This window comes from Ochotona princeps, chromosome 19 (genome assembly GCF_030435755.1).
Source record: "Ochotona princeps isolate mOchPri1 chromosome 19, mOchPri1.hap1, whole genome shotgun sequence".
In the NCBI taxonomy this organism is placed as follows: Eukaryota; Metazoa; Chordata; class Mammalia; order Lagomorpha; family Ochotonidae; genus Ochotona; species Ochotona princeps.
Genome location: NC_080850.1, coordinates 14,150,451 through 14,172,894, shown reverse-complemented (window position 1 = coordinate 14,172,894; position 22,444 = coordinate 14,150,451). Strand labels below are relative to the sequence as shown.

The 22,444-nt window shown below is 35.6% G+C and overlaps 1 protein-coding gene across 2 annotated transcripts in view; it reads left to right on the top strand.

Moving 5' to 3' along the window:
- GABRA1 (gamma-aminobutyric acid type A receptor subunit alpha1) overlaps nt 1–14,810 on the top strand; it is a 56,166-nt gene extending 41,356 nt beyond the window's left edge. For both annotated transcript variants that reach the window (XM_004587462.4, XM_058677372.1), the window contains 3 exons: nt 4,937–5,089; nt 9,703–9,905; nt 11,996–14,810. In XM_004587462.4, the coding sequence (XP_004587519.2) occupies nt 4,937–5,089; nt 9,703–9,905; nt 11,996–12,307 (668 nt within the window). In that variant the 3' untranslated portion in view covers nt 12,308–14,810. The remainder of the gene's footprint in view (nt 1–4,936; nt 5,090–9,702; nt 9,906–11,995) is intronic.
- Nucleotides 14,811–22,444: the final 7,634 nt, after the last annotated feature.

The window sequence follows — 22,444 nt, the reverse complement described above, 5'->3', positions numbered from 1 at the left end:
TTATTTGCTATGTCTGACACGGTGATTGAAAATGGTGAAGAGCAATGAAGGAACACAGCCACCAATAAGCTAATGGCTGAGTGAGATTAGTGGTTAGACTGTATTGGCGCTGATTTCATCTTCAAATAAAAAAAAAAAATCTTTGGACACAGGTATAACTACTGTATCTAATTTACAGATGAGTTATTTATCAAAGGTATTTCACCATTTTTCCAAGGTCTTACTCCTGGGAAATAGCAGAGGTGGGATTTAAATCTAAGTCTGTGCTCTCAGCTGCAAAGCAAACTTGTCACAGGTAACACAGACAGTTTAGATGGGTGAGCATATGCCCTTCTAATGTGGATTCCGTAGTTGCACCACAGTGGCTTAACACTTGTCATACTACTAATTAGCTACATGACTTTTGGTAAATGTTTCAGTGCTGTTTCTTTTTTCTCATATTTCTCCTTCATGAGCTAATGTAATACTGAAATGCAAGTAAGCTCCTTAGAAGCACGTTGGATATGTTAAAAAAAACATACAATAAAGAACAGGCATTACAATCAGCAGTGATATTGAAGCTATTACGAGAGTTACTGGTGGCATGAAGGAGAAAGATGTCTTCCTGATAGAAAAGGAAAGGGAATGTTATAATTATATTTCAGGCATTGTTCTCTGTCTCTTTCCACCTTCTATGTAATTCTTTAAGGAGAGTTGTGCAAAAATGCAATAGTGATTAGAGAATATGAAACATGTTTGATACAAGATAAATACTTAAATTAACATTTAGGCTTGTGAATAATATCAGTGTGCAGAAAATAAGAATGGGATAACTTACACTGGTCATAAAACACACAATGACGACAGGAAAATCTCTATGTTTATCTAGGGAATCTGATTACCAGAAATCTAAATTAGCTTGATGACTAAGAATGTTTCTTCTGAATAACTATTGTTAGTCCTTCAAACAGATGCATAAGGGATATTAGGGAATTCTGTCAAGGACACAGACTTCTCTTTGAATCAGTTGGTTTACGGATAACACTGCAACATCAAAACAGTTAGAAAATCATCTGTTGAGTCTGGATGAAATGATAATAACAATGAGCACTGAATTAACCCCAATATGTTTATCAATAAAACCTGGTATATGATTTCAAGAAAAATATTTATAGTCATGAAATATAAGATCTGGAAGAGAGAAAGGCAGAAAGGAAGGGAGGATAGACGGAAGGAAAACAGGCAAGGAAGAAGAAAAAGAAAATCAAAACCAACAAAAACCCCTCAGTGTTCAACTGGCCAAACGATTCCTATCTCAATTCAGGAGAGTAAAAGAGAGGCTAAGTGGCTAGAATATAATAATATTATCCTGCTTCCATTTCACTAGTCTTTTAATTATCACTGTATGACTAACCTTCCCTTATTACTGTTTTCATGTATGTTTCCCTTATTACTGTTTTCATGTTTTCTTTAACATGGTAGCATTCACAAAAAAAACTAGGAATTTAGAACATATTTTTGAACAGGACAGCTTCATAAGGAATCAATGTTCACTACAATTTTGCTGAATTACTCAGTGGTTAACTGCCTAGCTGAAGAAGGTAAACACTTCAAATTTTTCCCTGTAAATCTTCATAACTTTTTAATTTTTAAATTATTTTCCACATTTAATTTTACACTGATAATGCCTTAGGGCACAGTTAAGCACTGTGATATTACTTTGGCAAATCTGAAAACCAAAGCTGAATAAAGTTTGGCAAAGTATTTTCCTTCAAGTAACTAGCATTTCAGAAAGCAAAGATTGGAAGCCAGTACTAAATAAATTGCTGATGCTGATTTGGAAAATTATGCCACTGCTTCTTTTCTTTCACTCATCTTAGTTTTGCATGATAATTTATCAGGGATATTGTCACAAGCTTCCCTCAGGGCTCTTATGATGTGCAAGGGTATCGGATTCCAATTCTTTCAGACTGTTGAATTAGAGAGAACTTGACATGCTCAGTGCATAAACATTTACTGTCTAGACATACTCCTTCTATCCAATTTAGAAGACTTGATTTTTGTTGTTATTGCTTTGTTTTTCTTTCATTTTTAAACTATTGCAACATGATTCTGATGTTCTTGCTTTTTCTTTTCCTTATTTAAAACTTCTGAGCCAACCCTTTTCAGATCTGATTAAATTTAGGGAAATTGTTTCAAAACACTGAAAGTGCTTATATGCTTTTCTCAAGCTGTTCGGGAATGAGTTGTTTATAAGACAAATATAATGCCAAATAATAGCTCTTTAGATGTCTTAAAATAATATTCTTTAAAGAATCTCCACAAAAGAAGTCACATTGCGAACAACAAAAGATAGTGGAATAGAAGTAGACAATCCTCTTCCTGACATTGTATAAAAGATGGCATTTTTCCTTTGAGTTGGTGACATTTGGCAAGCCACAACTGAATAAATGGTTAGGAATAATAATGTGCACACCTAGGATGATGAAATGTAACATGCGTATATCCACATAAGGTTGTATTTTAGTATAACCTGGAGAACAGTTTTTCTGCTCTACTTTCTAACTTGGATTGCTTCTTTCTCTTTCAAATGACATTGAAGACACCATTAAATGTAACATGTTTAACCTTCACAAGAGAGAAGCTTACGAATTTGCGCTTTAATTGAGTGCACTTTTTCTTTATATTCACTTTCAGCCAAGGACTAGCGTTCTCAGTTAGCCTCTGGTTTGGTGGAATAGACATAAACATAAAAATAACTAAAATGCAAAGTATGAGAGCTTATCGTGAACATGAGAAAGCTAAAGCTATAAATAAGGCACATAAGTGCTCGGTAAATGGCAGGTGCTACTAATAGCAGTTAAAAGCAAATTCCTGGATGGTTTCTTGCTGGACAGTCAGGGTGTTTCTTCTACCAATGCTTATACCAATTCTAATTGGCAAGAAGTGTGAAGAAATTGAGGAAAAGAAACAAAAAAATAAACAGGCTTATGCTGTATCATCTTAATTAGAGTCATTATCCTTTAGTCATCTTACATATCTTCGTATTTTACACATGAAGATGAGAGAGTTTACTTGTATTGCTCCATGCTACCCATCAAGAAATTAACATATCCAGGTTTTGACTCAATTCATTTGCTACCAAAGCCGAATCAAAATTTCCTTTTAAGACAAAATAACACTGCACAGGAAAAATTTAGATTGAAATAATCAGCTGATTCCTTCCCTTCTTATCCCAAATACATCCTAATAGGTAAGGATGAATTAATTGTAGGTTTTTAGTCTGAGTGACTTGGCAGATGATATGTCCTTTAATTATAAGACTGCCGTGTGCAGAACCAGCACTGCCATGTGCTGGTCATTTTTCTGTAGCAAAAGACAATATGAGTTTAGAACATAGTTGGAGGGATCAGTGAGAATTTAATATCTATAAAACCAATCCACTCTAGTTTGTGTTTGGAAATTTAGGTTTTTATGTTGAGAAAGAGCTCATTTACAAATAGAGATTGGACAGATATCCGTGCAGCTGCATAAAGATAAAATTAGGAACAGGCGTGAGATGCGGAACTCCTTGTTGGAGTCAAGGGCATGTAAAGAGGAGACTTGAGAATAGGAATACTCTGATTCCTATGCAGAGTGTCTACAAAAACTCTGAAGAAAGAGGAATTGGAGTGCCCGATTGATAGAAATAGCTCAATAAGTGATGTCTGATGGAAATAATCACTGAGCTAGCAAAAGAAGTTGAAAAAGATATGAAAGAAGATGGAAATAAAGAATGTGCTGTCAAGAAGAGTAAGGATGGTTAATACTTAATGGTGTTATCAAGGTGACCAGCTTGCATGAAACCAAAGAAAACAGATTTAGTTATGGAAATGGAGAAGTCCTGAACAGTTGCGGTTACATTCTGGGGGCTGAAGTCAGATGACATGACAACGGGCTGAGATTAGAAAAAAAAAATTAAAAAGGTTGTATAGAGAGAAGTGTGGAGGAAAAAGGACAGAGCAGTTTGGACAAATATGTATTCTAAATAGAGTGATTCTTTCCTATCTAGAACATGTCTATTTTCTCCTACCCACCCACAGGCTGCTAAGCATAAATTCTGAGTGAATCAGACTGAAAAATTCTATGATGTATAACTGAGAAACTATAATATGAAAAAAATTTAAGTGCTGATTGGTAGTACGTAAAGACCATGGAGAGAGCTTTACAAGAGCAGCTTCCCAAACCAGCTAAGAATTGGGACATGTTCAAAAACTCATTATAAATACACATTTCCCCACCCATTTAAAGAATGTAATATGAAGACCTACATCTTTTAAAAGCTCCCAAGATGATTCTGGGAAATACACTTTGAGAATCAATAGATTTTAGTACACACTCCACATTTTGGAGTGTGGACCAAGCTAAATGATGCATGTAAAGTTGCAGATTACATAGAGGAAGTGTTGGGATTAGAATTCAGGACAGGGTTGCAGAGCGCATAGAGGATGTGTTGGAATTAGAATTTGGCTGTCCTGATTGTGCTAGCAGACTGTCTGAACTTGTACTGTGATGGATACGGGGGGTGGGGGCGGGATCTAGCCTCTTTTTGAACTATTAATGTAGTCTGCAAGATCTAGTATACTACTTGTGTGGACCATAATGTCAACATGTAAATATATGTCCAGATCTGTCCCTTAAATAAATGATGTACCAAGATCAGAGAGTAAGAATATCTGTGAGGACTGTAGCACCTCAGATTCTTCCCAGCAGTCATTTTGCATCTGTCAAAAAATGTGGGGTTTTGTTTGTTTGTTTGTTTCTTGAAGAAAAGCTTTCCTCTCTAGGAGTTGAATTTTTTTTTTACATAAAATGAATATGTCTAACATTCACTTCTTTGATGCTCACAGAAAAATCTCAGAAGTAACTTCTTTTCAAGGTCAAATTGCTCAACCTTGTTTTCTGTCTCATCCTCTAGGAGAATATGTTGTTATGACCACTCATTTCCACTTGAAGAGAAAGATTGGCTATTTTGTTATTCAAACATACCTGCCATGCATAATGACAGTTATTCTCTCACAAGTCTCTTTCTGGCTTAATAGAGAGTCTGTACCAGCAAGAACTGTCTTTGGTAAGTGTCAATCAAGACATGCACTCAATGTCTGAAGGGCAAGCTATGTCATGTCTGTGACATTGCAAAGAATGTAAAGAGGCATTATACATTTGAATATGAAGTTAGTACCATGGATAATTTCAAGGAACTACCATTTTCATCATGGGATGATCTGAAAAACTAGCAAGCTACTTTACTATATATGAATAAATGCAATTAGTATGTATTTGATTTGAATTTTGGGAATAGAAAGTGGTTGGAAAGGCATAAAATGAATTGTACCAGATTAAAAACACACCTATAAAACCTTCACATTTAAAGCTTGCATTTAGAATAAATGATAACTATTACTACATCTTTTTCAGGATTTTAGAAAATATCAGCAAAACTGCCTCATTATCTACAGAGTAATGGCTTGTTTTAGTAGAGAGAGATTAATGAGTACTGCATCAATACAGGAATATCTCACAACCCCAATGATATACAGCCCTTAATATTTGCAAATATGAGTGTACTTCAACTGGATCATGGAAAATGAATTTAAGTGTTAAGTTTATTTGGTGCAACAAACATTTTAGAATTTACTTATACAAGAGGTCTTCCAAACAGTTTATGATAATCCATATTACAAAAATAAAACCAGTATACATGAAGTTTAAATTTTTTTCACCCAAATAAACTTATGTTCTGATTCCTAGTTCCAAGATATCTTCGAAGTACTCACCTACATTTGTCTTTTAAAATATTTTAGCAGTCCTACATTGCTCCCACTAAGGCAAACTAATAATGGACAGTTGTTTAAATGGACAACTGTTTATCAGTGGGAAAACTTACTTCTTCATGTATTGTTTCAGAGTTCACAATTTATATAGTAACACATGTATGTTCTGCATATAAATATACAATCTCAACTGTACTTTTCAGATTGATCAAAGTCAAAGATTCCACTAAAATAAATGTATTGATTCACTTATTCTATTAATTTTTTAACTCGCCAACATTAGAGACTACTACTGTATTCTAGGTAAAGAAACCATTAGTGAACTGAAAATAAACCACTGCCCTTTGAAGGTTATATTATGCAGATTGAAATTAGAATAATCATTATCATCATATATAATATTACTGAGTACTTCTGTGCCAACTTTGTTCTGTGCAATTGTCCTATACTGTCCTAATTAATCCTAAAAAATCTATTTATATTTATTATCTCATTTTATAAAAGTAAAAGTTAAGGAATAAGAGAATGACACATGCCCAAGGTCAGAAGTTCTTCCCGAGGCTTCTGGAGTAGAATCTAAGCATGTAGCTTAGGGTGTGTGCTCTTAACGATCATGCTAACTCATCATTGTATTATTCTGCTACAATGACAAGCCATGGGATGTTATGGACAATGCCATTTACTTGAAAATAAGAAACACATATTTACTGCAGAAAAGTATAATCACCAAGGTTCATTCCATAAATATCAACTAGGCCCTTGCTGGGTTTAAGTCCTTACGATAAAGGATAAAAGCCTTAAGACGCTTAAATCTAATCTGAGGATTATTCATGTGCACAGATTCCCTTGGTAACATCCTTCAATAATATGCAAGGTTATCAGTTATTTCAGAAAAAAAGCAAGAGTCCAGTATTAATGCCCCAAATTTTGGAAAGTGGTTCCAAATTGAAAACCATCAAATCTTTATTCTGACAGCAGACTAAGCAGAGTTCAGTTAAGATCCACAATGATTCCAGCGGCAAAGCCAAAGAACATTTCATTGCAAGTAATTTTTACTAACTAGTGTTGTGGCTGTGAACCAGCACAAATGTTACAAAAGACTGAAGCTCACGGAGGTGCTTACTTCTGTATGTGAATGACATTTGAGACCTTCACTCAACAGGAAATGAAAATTTAAAAACACAGGCAGCTCAATATTTCTCCTTTACCTTGTTAAAATTAGCCCAGCACTATAGTGACACTGTTGTTTATTTAAATGATAACTTTCTCTCCTCTCTAATAAATCTTCACTACATTGACGTTCTCTAAATAATTTTAGGATATTTTTAAGTCAAAACATTGTTCATAATATTTTCCACAATCTTGTGAGTCGATTGACTTATGCATTTTTGGTGAACACAACTATATATTTGTAAACTTAGTGGTGGCAAGTGTTTCTGTGTTCAAGTTATATGTTTCCAATGTGTTAGATTCAATCAAAAGCACAAATACAATTCTCCTAGACCTTTAGCCTTTTAACATTTAGTTAGAGCACATGTTTCTATTGGTTTTAGTCTGAACATGGCACATTTTCTGAGTTCGGTAAATGACTCAGAGAATCACAGGTATATAAAAATATATAAAGAAACACACACACACACACAAGTTGTACTTTATAACTGTTTCTTAAAATGTACCCAGAATGCAACAAAGCTGAAGTAAATTTTATGTTATGAAAGATCATTTTCTTAGCCTTGTACGGTTTTTCTTGTTTGCAGTAATGTTGTCATGGGGATTTGCTGCAATGCCAACATGGCAAGATCTAAATTTTAAAACCATTTACCTGATTTTTTTTTTTTTGCATTTCAGTTGCCTGCCAAATGTAGATACAAATAAAGTGCAGTAGTGTTTTTAAAGATAATTAAATGAAAAAAATAAGTTGTCAGACTAGGTATCTGGGATTTAATTGCTATTTAGCACATATTATACCTTGCCCTTTCCTAACACCTGGAATTGTTGAACATCACACATACACAAACACCCCCCTTTGATGTTATTTTTAACTGTTCCTAAATGTATGCATGCATGTGAATAAAGAAAAACTACTCTCTGGTCAGTGGTGTGGTGTTACCAATCAAGCAGTCACTTGCAACGCAGCGCCTTATACAGGCTCCAGTTTGTATCCCAACTGCTCCACTACGTATCAAACTCCCTGCTAGTGGCCTGGGCAAAGCAGTGGAATGTTAAATGATTCTGGTACTCATGAGAAAGATGCAGACAGAGTTTCTGACTCCTAGTTTCAGCCTGGCGCAGTCCTGGTCATGGAGGCATTTTGGGCAATGAACCAGTCGGTGGAAGACCTCTCTCTCACTCTCTCTCTGACTCTCCCTTTCTCTATAAGGTTATCAAATGGATGAATAATTTTTTAAGTATCCATTCTCAAATTACTTCTGATAGTTGCCCACATAAACTAAATTTTGAGAAAAAATGGAATTCCTTATAGTAGGGACCTATTAAAAAGGACACTGAAGTTATCAAAAATAAGTCATTAATTTCAGCCTAAACAGTTATCACTCTAAGAATTAAACACTGTATGACATGAATGCTAATCTCACTTAATACTTACAACAGCCCTCTGAGTTTGTTATTAAAATTAGTTTAGAAGGAAAAAAAACTTCTTAAAAATAAAACCAAAGCTCAGGATTGAGAAGCAATTTCCCCAAGGTCATTCAGCAGTTATAAAAATGGGATTTGAAACTAGGTTACTCTGTTCTCCAAATACTGACTTTTAATTACCTTGTTATTTGCTCAAGTTAATATTGATATGTAAATTTGGGGGCGGTTTTGCAGCAATATTTCTTATACCAATTGTTGGTTGTTTAATATGAATGATTCCCCCAGAACCTTCAGTAATAACTCCAAAGCTCAAAATGACTTCACTTTCTACAACCCTGATCCTGTGTCCAAAATACAATTTAATAAAAGTTTCACAGTGTTTCTTCTGAATCACGTCACTTCCTAAAACCTTGCAATTCATGGTTGCCTTAAAGCAGCTTATACCTACTAGATGCGTGAACCTACTGACTTCCTAAAATTAATCAAAAGGGGGAGTCATATATGAATGTTAGATACATAGAAAGACAATGGCATACATACCACTAAGTTACGATATTTAACATACTTTCATGCATTACTGCGTTTAATCCTTATAACAATCTTGTGAGGAGTCAGCCAGAAGCAGCAGAGGAAATGCAGGACCAATCATTCCTTTTACAACTACAGTGAATGAGGTCCTCTCCAAGTAGTTTATTTCACCGAAGCTGGAATGAGTCGGTAGAAGAGATCAGGATTGTTCTCATGGCATGAAGCCTGACCCAGCTTGTGAACTGTTTTTTCCATGTGTTTAAAGAACTTACTAGAAACCATACACAATTCTGTTTCTTCACCTAGCATAATACTGCCATATGATACAATGACAGCTTTGATTGGTTAAATAAGTATTAAAGAACATCATCTCTCACAAACCAACTCATACTAGTGTCTAAGAAAACCAAAAAGGATTTCCTTGAACATCGCTTTGAATGAAGGTTCTTCAGGAGGAATTTCAGAGAAAGGAAGATGGCGCAATATTAGAAGAATGAGAAAGACAGCAAACATTTAAGTCAGAAAAATCTGCCTTCAGATTTTAATTTTGTTATTTCGCTGTGTGGCCCGAAACAAGCTATATAGAACTTGACTTCAATGTACCTAAAAAAAGTGGAGAATGGAACAAAAATCAGTTTATGTTTGATTCTCATTAATCCCCCAATGAGATGAACTGGAAACCAAATTTTGCACGCAGTATAATTTTCCTCTGCTCAAGTATGCTGGTGTGCGATGATGAAATTATGTGATATGAACCCATACATTCACTTAATTTGTCTCCTTCCAGGAGTAACAACAGTGCTGACAATGACAACTTTGAGCATTAGTGCCAGAAATTCCCTCCCTAAGGTGGCTTACGCAACAGCAATGGATTGGTTTATTGCGGTGTGCTATGCCTTTGTGTTCTCAGCTCTGATTGAATTTGCCACAGTGAACTATTTCACCAAGCGAGGCTATGCATGGGACGGAAAGAGTGTGGTTCCCGAGAAGGTAAATGCTTTAACAGTTTCTTTGCTATATCAGTATTAACTCTGTTTAAGCCTCTGAGATGAATATTTGGGCCTGGAGAATTAAATGAAGAAAAGTAGTGAAGATTATCTTATTTTTTCTTTCTTCATATATGATTAAGTGCAAAAATAACTTCGTTACTGCTAAGGAGACAGGCTGTTTTGGTGAATACAAATGCAGAGTAGAGTGAAGGAGGCACAGGGCAGATAAAAAATTTCTATTTCAATTTGCTTTCCTATGGTTTTTATGGATGGGAGAGCATTTATGACACAAACATAAGCAAAGCATAAAGAGCATGTGAAATGACTCAAATCCACTATTTACCAAGTGCATTATAATTTTTGAAACTTAAAAATGGTGTTTTAGTTGTTTTCTAATATTGGTCAAATACTTAAGTATATGATCCTTCAATTTAATTGAATTTGCAAAAATTAGCTATCATCAGTTTTCAGTGAAGTCAACAGAAGGTGCATTTTCTTTTTACAAAGTAGACGTTTTTATGATTCAATGTGCATAAAGGAATAACACCACTTTCCTACACTTGTATTGCTTAGACTATTGGCCACCAGTATGAACCATATATGTAATTTTGAATATATATACTTTCAGCCACAAATGTGAAGGATATACATAATTTTTAAAATTTTCTAGTCCCATTTAAAAAAGTATAAACAGGAATGGGCATTTGGTGCAGTTTAAGATACTGCCTAGGAAGCCCACTAGCCATGTCAGAATGCCTGGTTCTAGCTCCTGAACTTGCGAATGTCAACCCTTGGAAGGAGAAGTTGATGGCTTAAGCACTTGTGTTCCTGCCACAAGGAGGAATCTTTGGCCTAATCCAGTCCTGGTTCTTTGACATCAGTGGACAGAGGTTCTCTTTCTGATTGTCTCTCTGTCTTGGTTTCTCTTTCTGTCACTTGGCCTTTTAAATAACTTAAATCAATAGATTTCTAAAAAGTATAACCAAGTGAAATTAATCTTAAGAGACTTTAGTCCAATGTATAAAAAAATCTTCAGAACATATCATCATCCATATGAGCTATTATTTAGATTACATTATGTTCCTTTTTCTATACAAAGTCTTCAACACTCTGTTTTTTATATATATTTATTGTGCATCTGAAATCAGTCTATCCTTGCTTAGAGGCTCAATATTCTCATATGGCTGATACTGTCAACCATATGAGAAAACTGGATCACTTAGCTGTCAGCAATACTCCATCTCCTCTCTGAGGAGTATCCGTAGAACACAAACCCTAAAATATACTGCAGTTGTGTATCACAGCATGGACAACACAGTTAAGCATCTAAAATTGGGCAAGAATGTAGCATACCCAAAATAAGCCATTTGAAGATTTTTCCCACTTTAAATAATGTTTTTTTTAACAATGTCTTTATATCATTATTTATATTTGCTTTATTATAAAAATAAATAGCTTTCCTATTTACCCCCTGAAACTTGAAGAGAAGTAGCAAATAATAATTGACTCAGCAATGTATTATTTCAAAAGAAGCCACACCCAAAATACCAGACTCAAACAACTGTTTGTAGTGCATGAGTTCTCATTTACAAGTAGGAGCAGTCTAATAGTGCTTCTGCGAGCCAGACTTAGGTTCACTCAGAAGATTGGATTACTGGAGGTTCCAGAAAGACTGGAAGACTCGGGGTATTCTCTTTTACAGAGTCGAGTCTTGGGGCTACCATCAGTTTGCTCACTTCATGCCTTCTCTGGTCATTCAGTAATCAGATACAGGTTCTTCACACAGCAGTACTATGTTTCCAGAAAGGAGAGGCTGAATCTGAAAGTTTCTTGAAGTTGCGATGTCAGGTATCATTCTGCCTATGTCACAATTCCATTTTATGTTGAGTGGGAAAATAAACTCTATCTCTTCAAGCCTGGTCTGTAAAATAAGGTCTGGATTTTAACTGATCTAACAAGATACCACATACATCACTTCTTAGATTTTTAAATAAAGCGCAGTTTGCAGTTCCAAAGTAAGTCGTTTTGTTTAGCAACTTAAAATTGTGTTTCTCATGATTTACTAACTATTTTTGCGCTTCCCTTCTACAGCCAAAGAAAGTGAAGGATCCTCTCATTAAGAAAAACAACACTTATGCTCCAACAGCAACCACCTACACCCCTAATTTGGCTAGGGGTGACCCTGGCTTAGCCACCATTGCTAAAAGTGCAACCATAGAACCAAAAGAAGTCAAGCCTGAGACAAAACCACCAGAACCCAAGAAAACATTTAACAGTGTCAGCAAAATTGACCGACTGTCAAGAATAGCCTTCCCGCTGCTATTTGGGATCTTCAACTTAGTCTATTGGGCTACATATTTAAACAGAGAGCCTCAGCTAAAAGCCCCCACACCACACCAATAGGTCCTCTTAGTTATATTCTGTTGTTCAGCCCTCTGCACTGGGAAATGCTTTCCGTTCTCAATGCAGTAACTCCCGTCTGCTTTATCGCCTCTGTCTTAAAGAGTCCGAAGGTTTCCTTATTTCCATAATCCACATAAGAACAAGAGACCCCTGTCTGGCAGTCTGGAGCAGAGCAGAAAATGCAACTTGGAGACAGGATTCTGAGAGAGGAAATGAGAGAACAAAATCATATCAGAAGGCGACAGAAGGAGAGATGAAAAGGGAGGGAGGAGAGTCCAAAGATAGAAACAAAACTAGAAGCAAAACGAACCCTAACTGGAGCCCCTAGGTCATTTGTAGATATATATTTCCAAATGTTATTAAAAATAATGAATATGTCAAAATATTTTTATGTGAAAGTGCTTAAAAGAACAAACTGTAAATGTTTAGTGAAGAATTTTTAAAATATATATATTACACAAATATGATGTGCTGATGCTTTCTTATTTTTAATCAATATATAGCTTTAATGTTCTGTTTCCAAAGATAACATTTTTTCCTCTTATCAAAGGCCCCAAATTTATTATTTTTAGTTAATTGCTGTTTTTAAATCCATGGAAATCTCATAGGTAATGTTCCAGTTGCTCACTGAAGACATTTAATCAAATGTAGGAAAAAAAAAATGCTTTCAATAGGCTACTTGGTTATCCTCTGAGCTTTTATTGCTAGATTCAAGGAAGATTCAATTTGACAAATACATACACTTAACAGAAGCTAATAAGTAAGCAAATACATAAACAAATAGTTTAAGAATATTGTGTTGCACTCTGTTCCCAGATATTACATTGGCCCAATAATCACCTGATTCTCAAAGTGAAGATGTTTTTAGAGGGGCAAAAATATTTTTGCAAGGAATAGAATTGTTGAATGTATTTTTTGTATAATGACACTTAAAGTTTTAGATTGAAATTTATGATTAGCAAACAAAAATAGAAACTAAAATTATTATGTAAATATTTAGCATGAGATTGTACATTTTTACTTTTTCAAAAAAAATTTTGTTACTAAAACATTGCATAGGAATCATCTCTCTCACCTACTAGATTGTTATTAAATTCTATGGAAATACATTTAGAGCCTGAATTTAAGAATAGAACAGCTGGCAGGAATCAGATGGAACTTAAACTGTAGGGTTAAGAGGTCCCCCTGTGCAGAAAAAGCTTATCATTTCAAATGGTTGCCTGATACACAGTAGATCAGTGGTTATCTGCTCAAGTTCTGCCACACCACATTTCCCTATGTTAAGCTATTGTAATATAGAAAACAAATGGGACCTAGAATATCAACTGTATATTATTGCTATATTTGCTGATACCAACTATTTCAATAAGTGCTGTACCATATGTAGCATTAAATATCAAATACATGAACAGATGTACAGGAAATAGCTTTTACTGAGTAATATGATTACATTTCATTTATACTGTAGCAATATATTTGTAGGCATACTATGTAAGGGCTTTAAATACAAGAGGATCATTAATATTCCCTATAAAAATTCTAGCCTGATCCATTACTGCTCAGATGTAGAGGTAAATATGCAGAAGGTATTTTTGAAGTCTTCTTTTGTTTGAAAGAATTTCGCAAATAATTTAGCATTCAGAATCCACAGAACACTACAACATAAACTTGTTAGCATAATTGCCAAATAAGACAGTTGGGATCCATACTCGAGCCTTGAGCAATGCTTTTCTCAAAAAAAGCTACCATCCAATGATATAGGAAAAGGCACTGTGTTTTCCTAAAGCATCATTGTTCCTTTTCTATGTCCTTTATTGTTTGCTTTGGTCCTGCCTGAATTTCATGAGCTAGGCCAAAAAAGGCTGAACCAAGGACATTTCATCCTCTGGTATCATGTGTAGATACTATGTATAGAAAATAAAAGAAATTATGGTTCTGACTTCAATGTTTCTGTTTATCTTATTATTTTTTGGCGTTAACCTAATGTGTTTATTGACAGCATTTTATTTCCCAGACTCATTATGGATAACTTTTGTTATGTATTTTGCTCATTAGATGTGAATATTTCTTAATAGTCCGCTTTCTGCTATGCAATGACTGCATTTCTATCATTTCTTAGTTTGTTAGTACACGTGGATAGTATCCTATTATGTAAATTGATTGCATAGTTGATCAAAGACAAAATTATTCTATGTAGCTTTTCTACAATGCTTTGCTAAACCATGTTAACACAAGCTAAGTCTTCCTTGAAAATAAAGATGCACTCTTATAGAGGGACAGTTCCTGTTTACTCCCAGGAAAATTTTTTAAGATGACATTGAATGTTTATTGCACTTGGTGCAGTGAAGTGGCAATAAAACCTAACATGAGTCAAGGTTGTTTATGGCACATGCATGTATTGCTTCACAGAGTTTAGCAAAAGCTCTTAATTTTATGTCATATTGTATTCTATTACAACAATAAAGCTAACATTATTCAATAACTATATGGAATACTTGACTCTTTTCCCATTGTCAGAAGCGACTTCCAATGCTTTGCTTTAATACATTCCCAGAATAAGGACATGTACCAAATATTAGCAGAAATATATGTAAGCCACTCAAATTTTTGAAGATACTTATAAGTATGTTCCTAAATCATGACTTTTAAAGAATACTTAAAACAACAACATTTTAAGATACCTGGTGTCTGGTACTACAACTGGCAATTCAAAATTTAGAGAACATAAACAGAACAGAAGCAAAATGTTGCAATGATAATGCAGATTGCTCACACCTAGTGTTAACATGAAAATTGTTTTCTGATCTATCTCCAGAAAAGTTGACTTTATGTCTTTTTTGGAGAGTGGAGTCTAAGCATTGTAGATTGCACAGTTCTCTAGGTAATTCAAGACTTGGCTTAGGCTGACAGCCCATTCCCTAAATTGTTAATATTTAGAATTTGTATTAATTTCATTAGCATATTATAAGCAAATGGCACAAAGTAAAAAAAATCATAACCATTTGAAAGAGATTCGAAAAAGAATTTCAAGGATAAATAGTCAGACTAGAGCATGTGTAAGACAGAGAACATGCCAAAACAAGCTTTTTTTAAAACAAATTAAATGTGTATCTACTTTTTAAAAGGTCCAAACTTAGAAAAAATAATTTTAGTAATCCTCCAATGAATGTAATTATGCAATCCAAATAAAATGATCCATATTTCATAGCATAAATATCTCATTCATTAATTTCTGGGATTTTTAAAAAGAGAATAGGGACTGATGATTATTGTGGATACCAATTAAACTCATGTCAAGACTTTTATAATTATCACAAGAATCATATAAGAAAGGGTTGGGCATTACTGTTGAGCATCTATGTGTTTGGAGTTTACTGTTCCAGTTAGTTACAAAGTTCTACAAGGGTCATCAACCCATCTCTGATGGATAATAAGAACAAACCTTTGTCTTGGTCATATTATATTCATTATTCCATCAAGTAAGTCTAGATGGAATGTCGATTTGATTTAATTAAACTTAATTTGAGAAACATTTGATGAATCCCCTATCTGTGCTAAGGTCCATGCTTTATTATGTAGATTTCAGAATAAATGTTTCACAGCAGCATTTTCCCTTAAGGAAATTACAGTTCTGGTGGACATAAACAAAAGGAATCAGAAAAAGATAATGAAACCATTATTCTGTTAATGGCAGAAACTGTTAACAGCATATAGAAAAAATATCTTGCAGTTATTTAAAAGGTTAGGGAATTGGGAATGCAGGAACTAATAATGTCCAAAGTGAAACTTGAAATGTGTAACAGAAATTGAAAGTACAGTAGACAATGATTGAGTCAGCAGATTTAGGATCTGACACCAGTTCTGCGACTTGTTGGACCTTTAATTAAACTAACAGTTTAGGTTTCAAGGAAGCCTTCAGCCTTGGGGGGTAGATTGCTTGAGAATTTAGAGGTAAAATGCACTGATTTTTGGAAATTTTATAAGTTCACAGAGAAACAGAAGAATTTAGAATCACAATGCTTCCCAAAGCAAGTATGACTACTGATACATGCATGAGCATATGGGGATTTATGTTTGAACAGTGGCATCAGAGAAGCTGTCAAGCGAAAGTGTTAGCTGAAGTGTTTGGAGGATGCTCTGATATTTCAAGTACATCTGTGATGGGCATGGTTGCTGGTGGTAAAGGACAGATGAGAGATCCAATGATAAAAACACAGTGATCAACGGGAATACTCATCAGTGAGCAAGTGGGTAGAGAAAATGCGGTACATATAAAATGATGTAAACAACGACCTTAAAAGATCCAGTCATTTGTAATTATATGGCTGAAATACGACAGGTGTGGAAAGACAAGCATCACATGATCTCATTTTATGGGATCTGAAGGTGTTACACATAGGGAAACAGAGAATAGAAAGCAGTTAGCTGAGAGTGGAAATTTGTATGGGATGGGGAGTGGAACAGAAGCCAGGAACCACATGTCGGCAAAATTTTTACAGATGTTGCAGGAGGTTGAGAGAGTACATTCAAGACTATATTGTTCTACATGGTGATTATAATAAATGAGTTCATAAAAAATTAGTAGAGTACATATTTCTAAGTGTGTTCAGCACATATACACCAAGTATGCATAAACTTACGCTAAGTATTTGAGGAAAAATATAAATAGTTCAAATTAGCCATTCCTAATGTGTGTGTGTGTATTTGTGTGTGTGTATGACAGGGAATTCAATGTTTTATTGAACTAGATCCTGCATATTTTGTCATGTTCAAACTAAAACTGGAAACTGCAATAAATTCCACTTATAGATGGAATAGTGAGTAAAAGAAAAATAAAATAAAATTCAATGGATTTGCTAAAATGGATGATTGGTTCTTACCTAAATTAAACTCAATTTTTTTTTGAAAATTAAATAACTTTGTCCTTTAAGGAGGAAATTCAATTTCAGAGTCTATCAATGAAATTATACTCCCCTTACCACATTATAATCACAGCTATTTGAATGTATCAATAACATTTGCTGCTGTTACAGTGTATTTATTTTGCCCATTAGCTTTCTTGGACCAAGAATATATCTGTGGCTTTTACAATTATGATACATTATATACCACTGAAAGATAAAGTATAATTCACATTCAGAAAGATCTAAAAGAGAGTGGGAAATGAGCAGGCAATAAAGAGCCATTACCTAGATACTTATTGCTTTGAAGTTTATACATATCTACATGCCCTTGGCAGAAAAAAAAAAAGACTCCAAAGAAAAATTTAGATCCATGTGCTGGGATGTCGGTCAAAGAGCCTGACCGACTCTAGGACTCCAGGGGTTTCCTGTAGACAGGCTAGAAATCTCTAGAAGAAGCGAGCAGAGCAGATTTATCATGTCCTCTTCCCCAACAATGTTGTTTTCGAAATAGCTTCCTTATTGTAACTGTACTGGATACTGCTTCAGTAGTTTCACCACTACACACAACAGTAGATGAATGAACCACACAGGCAACATAGGTCCTTTGTTCCCAACTTAAACACTAACATTGTGAATCATTTTTCAATAGGAAAAATAAAACATTTCCAACACTCAACCTTATTGCTTTTCCATTGTCATATTTTTTATGTGATCTAACAACTGCTTTTTCTATCTGATTTAACTAAATCTACAATCTCATTTTTCTAATTTAAGTTGTCCATGATCAAACTATGACATCAGCCTTAAAACAAATCCAATCTGCTTCACTAATTTCACAATGTGGCACAAACAAGATGAACCATTCATTTTCACTATAGGAATTCCATTACGAGTCATACTTGTCTATTCAGTTATAAGCAAACAACAAAGATGTGAACAGATGAGAAAGGACTAAGTTTTTCTTTCTATCAAAAGCGTTAAGTAAGTTTAAAAAATCATTAGTAAGGCAACTAATTCATATGGTCCCTCATCTCTATGAAATACTTTAGAATTTATACAACTCATCCCTTCTTTGCAATAATAAAATACTGAATACAAACTAAGCTACAGTAATTACAGTCAGCATTAAATACTAGAATGAAAGGGAAGGTATATGGGAAGGAAAAAGAAACATGCTAATAGGAAAAGAATCAATAGTTCCAACAAGATGGGGTATGTGTAAAATTTACACAGCAGTGGTTTTAAATACAAACCTTAAAAATTCCAAAATGGTAGCTGTGTAGTCTACAGTTAACTTGTCTGTGACCCATACCAGCGTGTCTGAGGTTGGCTCTCTGGTTCAGTGTCTCGATTCCTGCTTCTGGCTAACACAGACTCACCGTGACAGCATTGAACCAGTAACTCAGTTCCTTCAGATGTGCACTGAGTTCCTGACTCCCAATTTTGGCCTGGTCCAGCCTTGTCTTTAGGGAGTCAACCAGCTGACAAGGGACATGCACTTGCTCACTCTCTGCCTCTCATTGTTTTAAATTCCAAAATATCAGTGGCATAATGGGTAATGCTATCAGCCACAAAGCTGGCTTCCTATATAGGTGTTGGATCATATCCAAGGTACTCCACTTCCATTTTCGCTCCTTTTTGACCGTCTGGGGAAAGCAGCTGAAGATGGACCAAAGTTTTGGCTCTGACTATCCATGAAGACATGACTTCAGCCTGGCTTGGCCCTAGCCTTTATGACTTCAGCCTGGCTTGGCCCTAGCCTATATGGCCATCTGAGAAGATCTTTACCTCAGAGCTCTCCATGGCAATTATATACTCTTAAAACATTCCATGTGGTTCATTTAAAAATTCACAGGTTATATTAAAAGAAGGCATTTCAGCATCCTTTTTTTGCACAAGATCAGATGCCTAGCAACCTATTCATGATCATGAAATTTTTAGTTGTTTTGAAGGTCACTATCCTTAGAAGACACATACTGAAACACATCACAATATAAAGTATCATAATATCTACAACTCACTTCCCACCTGCTTCAGAGGGGAAAAAAGATGCTTTACATATACATACACACAAAACATTTATACATACATGTGCAAATGCAGCTACAAGACAACTGCATCTGTGTTATATGGATCAAGGGTAAATGCATGGCTGTAGGATTTGTAGAAGTTGAAAATTTCTCAAAGCAAAAAAAGTTGGAAGCAAAATGATAATGTAGAAAGCCACTTTAACAATTTCTCCAAACAAACAAACAAACAAAACCAACGGAATCCAACCAAAAAAGCTAAGGAGGCAAGGATATATTTGACATTATGGTTCAAACATCTCAGATCTAGCATGTCATGGAATTCTGCAGACATAAATTTCTTTTTTTAAAGAAAAGAAACTCACACCTTGTGTGCACTCTGAGAGCAGGGCCTGAAGGCTTGGCTGACTGCACTGCATTCCTGCCACGGTTAACTTACCTTGGTTACCACAGGTGCAGAACGAGTCGGCCATCAGGGCGCTCACTGATGATTCTTTCCAGGGAATCCTACAGCACTCCTTGCTGATGCTCAGGGGTCCATGATGATTCATTTCTGTAGAGAAAGCATTACAAAGCGTTAGTGTTTGTCCCTGCTCCTTCTACTATTCATGAAGGCACAGAAAATGTCAAATGGAAATATCAAAATTCAATACCAAAATCCTGACATTGCAAAGTACATTTTGCTTCTTGGCCATCCCAGATAAATTTCCCTACTTCATATAAACACAGTGGAAGCAATATGAACCAGTCAGGGGCTGACTAAAGTGTGATACCACAAACAGAAGCAGAAATGTTACAATAACATTATACTATATTATATATTATGTTGTATTATATATTATACTGAACACTGTAGAATATATTTGATTCTTGTATCTCTTTTATCCTGAGACAAGCAGTATGGCAAGAATCTCTAAATAATACTTTTGAGTATTTCCACTTAACAAGTTACTCAAGCACTAATATGTAACAGCTCAAAATGTTGAGTACTTTTAATGTTGGTGATCACTTGTTCCTCAGCAAGCATATGTATTCAACATTAACATTGGGACCAGGTAAGCTGACACGTTGGTTCTGAGTTCACATATTTAGAGGTTATTCACACAAATTTGCTCCCACAAGGCCATTGCAAAACCACAAAGAATAAAATGGGTAATATTTCAGGATTGTTTCCCAATTCAAGTTTTAGGCAGTAACCATTAAAGAAGTATTCATAGAAATATTCTTGACTTAGAAACAATTTCTATAAGAATGGCCTATTTGAAGGGAAGGTGGGATTTGGAGCAACTCTTGTTAAAATTTGAGAAATATGTGTTGACATTTTTACAAGCCGAATTAATTCCTTTATTTTATTAATAAGAAATATAGAAGTCATGAGGAAAAGGTGAATTCTGGATTATAACACATATTTCTCAAATTTTAACAAGAATAATAAAAAAGTTACTTTCCTGTGGAACTATCCACTATGTTATTTGAATCTTTAAATGTTACACTTTATTTTTTTTTTTTAAAGATTTTTTATTACTGAAAAGCCGGATATACAGAGAGGAGGAGAGACAGAGAGGAAGATCTTCCATCCGATGTTTCACTCCCCAAGTGAGCCGCAACGGGCCGGTACGCGCCAAACCGATGCCGGGACCAGGAACCTCTTCCGGGTCTCCCACGCGGGTGCAGGGTCCCAAAGCATTGGGCCGTCCTCAACTGCTTTCCCAGGCCACAAGCAGGGAGCTGGATGGGAAGTGGAGCTGCCGGGATTAGAACCGGCGCCCATATGGGATCCCGGGGCTTTCAAGGCGAGGACTTTAGCCGCTAGACCACGCCGCCGGGCCCAAATGTTACACTTTAAAAAGATATTTAACACAAGTAATATCAAAATAATGTTTGTAGAAATCAAGAAACATGCTTTCATTTATGGATCATAAAAGAAATTCATTGATTGAGCATATGTGTTTTCTGAGTTATGTATGCTAGACATAACATTGATGTGATGATAATGTAGCCTATCTCACGAGGAACACCTCTCCCTTTAAGACAGTAGAAGGAGGCTGCCAAGTGATAAAATAATCTTTATTTAATATATATAAGTGCAATTGTAGTGGGTTGAATGGTGAACCCCCTTTCTCCTTCAACTGCCTCTACTCTCCTGTTCCCATGTCTTAGTCTCTAAAATCTGTGCACTTGACCTTATTTGCAAAAAACTGTAAAGTTTTAATTAAATTAAGGATCTCAAAATTCGACCATATTGTTTTATCTAGCCTTAAATTCAATGACAAATCCTCAAGCACAATGACATGAAAGGCATAGGAAGATTTGACCCAGACAGAAAACGTGATTTACACAGAGAAGGTCATGTGAAAACACAGAGGGCTGCAGGGATGCAGCTACAGGGAGCTCCTGAGGCTGCTGGAAGCTGGAATAGACAAGAAGGATTCTCCCACTACAGTTTCCAGGGAATGTGGCTGTGCTGACTTTTTTATTTATGGCTTTGCACCTCCAAAATATTCTTCTGATTTCAGCCATTAAGTTGTGATAATTTGCTATTACAGCCGTAAGAAACTAACACTTACTATATGGCGTCACAAAACAGGTGATTTGATTTTTGTGGGGAGCGGCCGACCCCACACGGCTGAGGGGCTTCAAGATGGCGGCTGGCTGAGGGCCAGGAGGCGGGACTTGTTCCCGCCAGGAGGCAGGCAGGAAGTCACAAGGATAGGCTAATTCTCCCTCCCTGTGATTGCTGGCCTATCAGATAGCGCCCTGTGGACCACGTGCAGAAGTGATTGGTGGAATAAACTATATTTAAGCAGCTCGCTTTCGGCAATAAAGGTCCTTTTTGGTTCAGCAAAGTCTTTTTGGTTCGTGACATTCTGGTGGCTCTTACTTGGGGAATGGGGGGAATACAGAAACGGGAGGAATTGGGAAGAAGGGTGGTGGAAAACGGGAGGAAGGGTGGCGAAGAAGCGGGTAGGAAAGCTTAGACAAATGGTGCAGGAGCAGCGAAGAAAAGGTTTTAAACGCAGCCGCTTTTGCCAGTTTTTCCCGGGCCCCCAAGAATATTCCTCTTCATTTTAGTGTCACTGCAGGGCGGCGACAGATTTTCTTAGCCCTAGAGGAAGATGTGTTCTAAGCAGCAATCTTTGAAATGATCTGTAATAAATTGCTTTGGTTAATGAGAGTTAAAACTCCAAAAATAAGACATCTCCTAC